The 9,541-nt window shown below is 37.8% G+C and overlaps 1 protein-coding gene across 4 annotated transcripts in view; it reads right to left on the reverse strand.

Annotated features, from left to right (window-relative positions):
- Nucleotides 1–9,541, reverse strand: part of LOC107719126 (sodium bicarbonate cotransporter 3) — a 54,786-nt gene that overhangs the window by 27,636 nt on the left and 17,609 nt on the right. For all 4 annotated transcript variants that reach the window (XM_016526476.1, XM_016526478.1, XM_016526479.1 and 1 more), the window contains exon 2: nucleotides 1,106–1,187. In XM_016526476.1, the coding sequence (XP_016381962.1) occupies nucleotides 1,106–1,187 (82 nt within the window). The remainder of the gene's footprint in view (nucleotides 1–1,105; nucleotides 1,188–9,541) is intronic.

Genomic DNA, 9,541 nt, shown 5'->3' on the forward strand with positions numbered 1-9,541 from the left:
AAAAAAGGTAATATTAAGTGAACATTTTACATTTTAAATGTAGCCTACATTTGAAACAGAATATTGTCATGTTTGTTCTTTTTTACTACTAAATAATAGTTCCGACGAAATCCGTATCATCTGGTGTGCGTCTCCAAGCAACATACAGGGGTGTTTCATTAGTGAACGAATCTGCGGCTTTTAACAATTTGGAGAGTCAGTGATTATTAATAACCCATTCATAACTACAGCATTTTGCTTCGTTAATGAATGAATGAATGCGACTTGACGCCACCTATTGGCGGTTTTATTTTTAAATCTACAAGTATCACTTAGATTTGATAAGGGGAAGTCGTGGCCTAATGGTTAGAGAGTCGGACTCGTAACCCAAAGTTTGCGAGTTCGAGTCTCAGGTCCGGCAGGGATTGTAGGTGGGGGGAGTGAATGTACAGCGCTCTCTCCCACCTTCAATACCACGACTGAGGTGCCCTTGAGCAAGGCAACGAACCACCAATACGCTTCAAATACTTTTGGAGGGGAGTGTGTTTATTTATCAATTATTTTATTGCGCATTAACGTGTTTTTTTATATTATGAAAGTCCATTGCTCACTGGCTCTGAATACACATACAGACAAACCATGGGTCACAGGAGGGGTGGAATGTTGATCAGTACTGGCTTGGGATGGGTGTCATCACGCGTCTTAACAAATGAGAGCATTTGGGGTGGGCCTAAAGCCCCGTTCACACTACAAGCGACAAAGCGACACGATCCCATGTTGAGCGGGAGGAATGGTTTTAATCATTGTGCTTTAAAACACACCCAAAGTAATTAGTGAAAACACCGTAGACATTTACTGTACACCTCCATGTGCCAAAAGACAAAATAATTTGAGGATAGGGATATGCCGGTATCAAATTTTCATGTTGCGATTAAAATTTGTAATATATAATTATTCACGGTATTTAGAAGTGCCCACCATAACAATATTGTGCATATTCATTACCGCGATATATCGCATTACCAAATACCGGCACAAGTCTATTTGAGGATAAGAAAAAAACTACGCAAATGATTATGAGGGGTAAATAAAGAAGGGGGTTATATGAACGGAGGGAATGACTTACTTTCAAGTTCCTCTTTTTCAAAGTTTGTGTGGATGGTAGAGCTGGTTTTCCCCTGATCAACAACAGCTTCCTCATCATTGCCCTGAATAGAGAGAGATAAAGAAGGATACATTTATGTCACACCAGAGTAAACAAACAATCCATGGCAACACAAGAGGGTGCCATTCCAGTTACTGCTACCTGTGTCTGGCTATAATTGAGAATTGTGCAAGAGTTTATACCATAAGTGGGCTTAAGACTTTTGTTTTTGACAATACGCTTCTTGGCACAAAACTGAAGGGAACAGGTCACAGAATAAACAACTAGAGTTAATTTTGTGTCAAATGAACCAAAATTCAGGAACAACACCTCAGCCAACATGAACATAGTAGATCAGAATTAAAATACAAACTGCACATCCACATAAATATAAACATAAATAGTGATTCTTGGTCAGGCATTATTGCTCATACTAACAGTTAGGGATCGGAACAAAACTCTAACCTAAAATATTCAACTTTGGCATGGACTGTAACTCATCATGTAACTGGACTGTAACTGTAGCTACAGACATAAATAGCCAAATTAAATAACAGCCCATTACAACAATTATAAATATAAAGAATGATGAATATTTGGGATTTAGTAGTTATCATAGCAATAATAATAACAACAACAACATTCTATTTGTGCATTTGTGCATTTATTTTTAAGATGATTTATTGTAATGATTAGAGCCTGGCCGATATATCGTTTTGCAGATTTTATCGGCCGATATGAGCCTGTCGCAGACATATCGGTATCGGTGAATATGCCGCCGATATGAACAATTTTTTACAGAACATAAAACGTAGATAAAATTCTTGTAAATGGTGTAATTACGTAGTTTGTCCAGCAGAGCGCACTCCATTGTTTGCTACTGGCGACCTGGATGAAACGCTTTAAAGCTTAAGTGTATGGAATACCATTGAAACTTTGAACGGCCATATCTCCGTAACGGCATGGCAGATCCGCACCAAATTCGGGGGATCCCTTCATCGAGTGTACATCTCGAGGCCTCCTTTCGAATGAGACCACCCCCGCGTCGATAGCCCCCGGGGTCCAGGAGTCCTGGGATCTGGCAATCCTGGGGGGCTATTGACGGGTGGAGGGTGGCGTTCGAGAGGCTCCTCGAGCTGAAGGGATCCCCCGAATTTGGTGGAGATCCGCTGGCGGGTTTGCGAGATAGTGACACCAGTCAACACTTTCCCTTCAGTAAGGAGGAAATGCCCTGCCTCCATTACATATCTTTGTCACATCATTATAAGTGTTTGATCACCACATTTGAGTGATCATTGCAAAAAATTTGCTTATGTATATTAGGGATGAACGATATTGGATTTTTGCAGATATCCGATATGCCGATTTTTTTTTTTTTTTCAACTCATTTTGGCCGATACCGATACCGATATATTTCCTTTGTTTGGAAACAACACCAAGTCTCTCCTGTGCAGAAATTATAAGCAAAATATTTTTAATTTTGGTTAGTTTTAAACAATTATTTGTTAGAATTAAACAAACAATAATGAAGGTTTTTTGACAGTACATTGAAGCTTTGAAAATAACTATAAATAAACTATATATCAATCGCTGCATTTTTTTTCCCAGAAAGATACAGCGTTAACCCTAACACTTTATTTTAAGATTTAACATTTGTAGATGGTCTAAAGCAAAAGAGTTGTAAAAATTCTGAAAATCTTTTAGAGCTTATGATTTGTTTAAAAAAATAAAACATATTACACAATAAATTATTTAATTTACAAGTGTCATGTTTGTCTGTTTTTTTCCATATAAGATATAGCTTCTGACCTTTAAATCAAAACATACTCATTATTTTATGACATCAATTACTGCTTTATTTAATCAGAAACACAGTCTAAATCAGGCGTGTCAAACTCAGTTCCTAGAGGGCTGCGCACAGCCCTGCAGAGTTTAGTTCCAACCCTGCTCAAACACACATACCATGTAGTTTTCAAAGAAGCCTAAATGATTAGATTAGCTGGATCAGATGTGTTTAATTAGGGTTATATCTAAACTGTGCAGGGCTGTGGCCCTCCAGGAACTGAGTTTGACACCCTTGGTCTAAATGTTATTTGTGTAGGCTATTTTACTTTTAATTTAATTAGAAGTAGGCCAACAGCACCCCCTACAGATTAAAACGCCTTACCGAACAAGCGTTAGGACCCGGGGGAGGCTGCCGCTGCTGCCACTGCACGTGCTATTACGGTTTACTCTATCACACACCGAACACGTCATTCTGTACGTGCTTTCACAGATTAAATGCAGCAATCCAAACCAGTGAATCTAGTCATCATTCAGACAAAAACTTTGCTTCAAGAATGAGCCACACTGCTGACGTGATCTAATCACTAGCACACCCGGAGCACATGTGAGTTAACGCATTCCACATGTGAGTTAACGTATCGGCAAGACATATCGGCATAATTTTTCATATCGGGCCGATGCCGATATTTACATTTAAAGCCATTATCGGCCGATTCCGATATCAGTACGATAATATTGTGCATCCCTAATGTATATATATTCCGTTTATGTATACTGTATTCTATATATAGTACCAGTCAAAAGTTTGGACACACGAATGGGAAAGTGTCCAAACTTTTGACTGGTACTGTACTATAATATACACAAATGAATATCGACCGATATATCGATATCAGCTTTTTTTTACTCCCTAATATCGGTATCGGCCCCCCAAAACCCATATCGGTCGGGCTCTAGTAACAACCCTCTACATTGCGAATAAATCACTCGCATATGCGACTAAATATTCACTCTGGCCGATTAAATGATGTCCAATATTAGTCAATGGCTAATAAATTCTCAGATTTTACCCGCCAGTGTGTGAGCTGGAGGCTAAGTATAAGTTTAGCACAGATATATTTTCACTCGCCGAACATTCTCTGACTGAGCGCTTCAGAGTTTCACTCTCCATCATGCGATGTGCTATTTTTCAGTTCATCTGAATGGATGTGCAATGCACCTGTATTTAACGTACCCTGAACTCTAGAGTGAAGGCACATGACTCGCCGTCGCTTTGTTTCACACACACGCAGAGAGAGAGAAAAAGGAAAATTGACGCACTTCATGTAAACGATATTCTTTGTTGTATTTTCCTGTCAAAATAACAGTGTTCCTTTGGAATTCTTCAGCTTTTAAGAACCGCCGCTTTCTCCGGTAGTGGGTGGAACTAATGCGCAAACGGCAATCTCATTGTCTGGTGCTGACCTATTATCGTCCCTGTTTTGATTTCAGCAAATCAGTTCGAGTGAAGCACACAACCTGATGAATATTCATGAATCCAGCAGCTCATCAATCCTTAGTGCGTTTTATATTGTTCTTATTAGTAAATTCATATCATTATTATCTTATCAGTATTTTTGTAATTTTTTCCCCTTTTTTTTTTTTACAGAAACACTGAATGACCAAAAAGGCACCACCACCAGTCCGAAGTTCAGTTAAAATGACTAATATGCATTCATACATGGTTATCAAGTTTTAATTCTAATTACTAAAGTTCTATTACCGATGCGATGTGATACGATGCAGTGTGATCCAATTTCGATTCGATTAGATTAAACACAATGCGATTCGATGCAATATGTTGCAATGGAGAAAATATGGCTGCGTTTACACTGGCACAAAAAATCCGATCTTTCGCTCACATCTGACACAGATCGGAATTTGCTGCACACGTGTAAACACAAAAACCCGCAGGAGATCCGATTTTTTTGCATCCGATCTTAGCCACTTCCAAATGTGGATTTTAATCAGATACACATCTGATATCTGGACATCCGACCTACGTCTAAACACAAAGCGATCACTGCAGACAATCCTTTTGGGTGGGAATTAATGTAATGTAAACACAGATATCGGATACCAGCCGTGTCTAAAGTGAATGTAAACAGACGTGCCAAAAAATCGGATATGGTCAAAAGATCGGATCTGTGTATTAAGACTTGCAGTGTAAATGCAGCCTATGATCACTTTTAATGCCTCGAGGCCCGTTTCATAAAACAAGGTAACCAAATAAGCCAGGCTTATTTCAGTTAGTCTGACTCATTGTCAAATGATTTGGTTCCATAAAGCAAATTTAACATATGCCTAGATCAAGCTTAGTCACTGTGGCAACTTATGCTGGGAAACTAACCTGGTCTAAAGCAGGCTAACTGTCAGGCTAAGCTAAACTCCTCTAGCCTACTGACCAATATGAACATAATGATATTACCACTGTCTCACATACTATTATTTGACACTTTTTTTTTTTCTTTGTTTCTAGCTATGCAGCCTTTCTCTCTGGGTGTATTACAGCTGTACCTTTTTGCAGAACAGATAGCAGAACATTAGAACACTACAATCTAAAATTTATCTTTAAAGCATTAAAATAACTAAATTAAAAGTTAAAATCACTGAATTAAAAATGAAAATAAATAAAGAAAATGACTACATTTTAACTGCTATAAGAAACGCACATTAACTCATTTGAGCTTAGTAATTAGTACTGTAGCCTACTAGCTTACATTTGATTTACCTATTACAATAGACCTCTTACAGTTATATGTAGGTTTAAAATTCTACAAAAGACACAATGTCCAAAAACAAATTTTTATCAAAATTTATATTTTACTCAGAATTATTGCGCTCCTATTCTATTGCGCTCAGTCTGTTTAGCGTGCAGCAGCGCTCGTTGCTCTCGCGTGCCTCGCCCACTCCTGACAGCAAAATGGATATGTTTGCATGACTTTCTAACATTTACAGAAGATGCAAATATGTTAGAATGCACACTAGCCGATGCACACTTTTTAAACCGATGCATTGCATCGTTAACTTTTTATGCCGATTATTGGACAGTTACATTTAAATATAAAAATATGATGAATTGCCATCAGTCACCATTCAAAGCATCGTCAGAAAGTTTAAAAAAATCTAGTATTTTTTTTTAACCTGTGCCCATAATAACACGTCTCTAAAATAAAACGTGCTTTGAAACTCTATTATCATCTAACAGCTGCTGTCTTTTGGCACCTGTCTTGTGTGCAGAGAGGCAGGATTTGAAACACGGCGGGGGCACATTAAGGCATGAGTCTTTGAAAAATAATGATTATCTCCTATGAAGTGAGGGGGACATGTCCCCCTTAAATAATAATGGTTTCGATGCTCCATCATGAGGGTCTAGGACACAGGACATTTCAATAATGTATAATTTTGTCTAAGACAGGGCTTAGACTAAACTTCTTTAAATGCATGATGCAGATGTCCATTTCCAGTCTATAATACATCTACTGCACGATATTTTCCAACCACTTGGGTTTAATAGGTTGAGTCACATTTGGAGACAATATACTGTAAATGAGTGACTATAATTGTTATGCCACCCACTCACTTTATACAAAGACAATGAGCTTTAATTGGGCCCAAACAAAGTTAACTCCACGTCCTCCATTATCAGGACCAAGCCACAATCTACGGGCACCATGATTATTGTGAAATGAGAAACATTTTCCACTTGCATCCTAGAAGAGATCCTAAAGTACTCTTGGGACACAAGAGTGCACCAGACAACGTTGTCCCGAATTTCCCAAGAGAAATCTGCATGTCTGTGAGAACATTTTGCTGGTTGCTGTAGAAGGATCTGGTGTATTCGAGACGGTGATTGTGCGACATTTTTCCAGATGCGACCCAGGGTATTCTCAGGACTATGCCTGAGTCCCTCTACTGCATATTTGTTTAAGAGTCCCAGACAATAATCCAATTCCCACAATTCCCTACATTGCTAATGCACAGGTCAAATCTCCAAACAGAACGCTGCATAGATCTGTGAGAAAACAAAGTAACCTCTTTCATTCCAGTGACAAAAAAATTTAACTCTTTTCAAAAATGTCTGAACAACTAAATACTCATAAATCCAAGGCACTCGAGTAGTGTGAAAAAATAAAAAAGCCTTTATTCACATGGCTTTAAAATTTAAAAACAACACATTTGTGCACGGATGCGTTGCGGCTAACTCGCCTTCATCAGGGTGTCAATTTAGTTCATTTAAACAATCAGTTCGTCACATGACATAGTCACCAGAACAGGTATCAAAGCAACAACGAGAGAGTTAATTATAATTATAATTATAATCATTCCCAATAAATTCAAAACAATTCAAGACTCTATATCAAAAAAATAAAAGTAAAAAATTTGCGACCCAGGGTATTCTCATGGTGCCCGTAGATTGTGGCTTGGTCCTGATAATGGAGGACGTGGAGTTAACTTTGTTTGGGCCCAATTAAAGCTCATTGTCTTTGTATAAAGTGAGTGGGTGGCATAACAATTATAGTCACTCATTTACAGTATATTGTCTCCAAATGTGACTATTATAATTTTTTATATTATATATAATATTAAACTATTATAGTTTATTATAATTATAATTATTATAATTATTAAAAAAATAGATTATTATCGATAATGAAAATCATCGACAACGATTCTCATTATCGATTAATTGGGTCTGCCCACATTGCACATCCAACTTCAGCCGATCGCATCAAATTACAGCACTGAATAACGCATTTCTATGGACAAAATGCAACTAAAAATAGTGGAGGAAACGGAATGAGCTCCTGCAGGAAAAGTACATGATCCAAGCTGCCCAAAACATGAGAAATCTTTATTTTAAGCTTCAAGCTGATGCATTAGCGTAATGGCTTGCCCTGCCAGGCGCTTTGACAGATACGTATGCGCGTCCTCAGCACAAAAAACTTTCAGTTAACAGTCATATCCTTATCTGTAAATGTCACAAATTCACGTGAGCCTTTCCATTTTTGCATAAAGGCCCGTCCTGACAGTCTGCGTTAAGTTGAAATCTTTACTGAAAGAGCGCCGGCGCGGTAGGCACATGCGTAGAGAGGGAGACAATATTCAGCGCAAAAACATTAATTGTGCTGAAATATCTGTTGTTGAATATTAAATTTAGGTTTAAAGTCAACATGCAGTGTGAGTAATTTATGAGAGTAGGAACTGTGAAGGGACAGCAGCGTGTAATTGTCTGAATATAAATGTCAGACGCTTTTACAGGACAAAGAAATGACAGTAAGAGGAGACTGACTGTGATCAAAGTGCACGCGACGCGTGTTACTGCAGAACATTACTGTGATTTTATTCGTCTTTATTATCTTTATTATTTTCATTTTTGATCTAGTGAACTATATTCACTATATATCCTACAGTGATTAACAAATGTATTAAAACAAATTTATGTAAGGTTTTTAACCAATTTTGTAAGGTTTGTGCCACTAATATAATTATTGCTTTTATCTATGAAAGAAAGGCAGAAAAAATAGTCAAGTGTTTTATAGTGTTTTCAGGTACCCAATTAGTCAAAAAGTACATAAACAATGCCAGCAAGCATGCAAGCTGTTATCAAAGGCAAAGGAGGCCATTTTTGTTATTAATGTGAATAAATACTATTTAGTTGTTTAAGTTTGTTATTTGCCTAATAAATGACAATAACATTTTTAGATTTAAACTTTTTTTTGACAGATTCCTAAAATATTTGTGTTTTCTCTATTATGACAGGTGGTCTAATAAATTGTTAAACACTGTATGTTGTCATAGCATTCAGTTGGAACGTTTGTTTTAAGGACATTGGGCAGAATGTGGAATAGTGTGTTTTTGTCAATAAAATTAAAATCCAACTAATCGATTATCAAAATAGTCGTTAGTTGCAGCCCTACAACCTTTGCAATCATTGCACATTCCAGGGCACAACTATAAAACAAACAATAGATGCAAATATGTCCTCTGGGCAGCTGCATGACAAGGATGATGTAACCGAAGTCAGATCACATTCACAGCTATTCTTACCCCGAAACTATTTCAGGCTACATTTTTCTGAGCTCACTCAAAAGGAGCACAGGGTAAAAATAAATCAAGCCATAGCCAACTGACATTTGCATAATACACTGGCCATCATGATGTGAGAAAATGTGGTACAATAGTACCAGGGCTGCCACATGTCCGGAAACATCCAGGAGGTTAAATACCTGTAAGTGGTACATCACAACAGAGACAAGACTTTCAAGAATGTACACCTGCAACATCTACACCTATTTTTTAACCTTATATTATTTCCTAAGCAAGTTAATAAGCGGAAGTTAAAAGCAGCTCGTAAGTGTATTTATTTGTCTCATTAGTGTGTAGTGCAGTTGTCGTTGCTAGGAAACGCTTGTTTTGTTTACTGTGTGGAGACGTGCTGATATCGCGTTTGGTCTCGTTCTGTATCGCATATCTTGTCAGTGTCTGCGCTAGGCTTGCTGCGATAGACGGTGTTGACGGTGATACCAGTGTTAAGCCGCAACACCGGTTATGTCACTTGCCCACCGCGTCACCGACCCCCACCGTCGTTTT

The sequence above is a fragment of the Sinocyclocheilus rhinocerous genome, unplaced genomic scaffold (assembly GCF_001515625.1).
Source record: "Sinocyclocheilus rhinocerous isolate Xijiao unplaced genomic scaffold, SAMN03320098_v1.1 scaffold1084, whole genome shotgun sequence".
Classification (NCBI taxonomy): Eukaryota; Metazoa; Chordata; class Actinopteri; order Cypriniformes; family Cyprinidae; genus Sinocyclocheilus; species Sinocyclocheilus rhinocerous.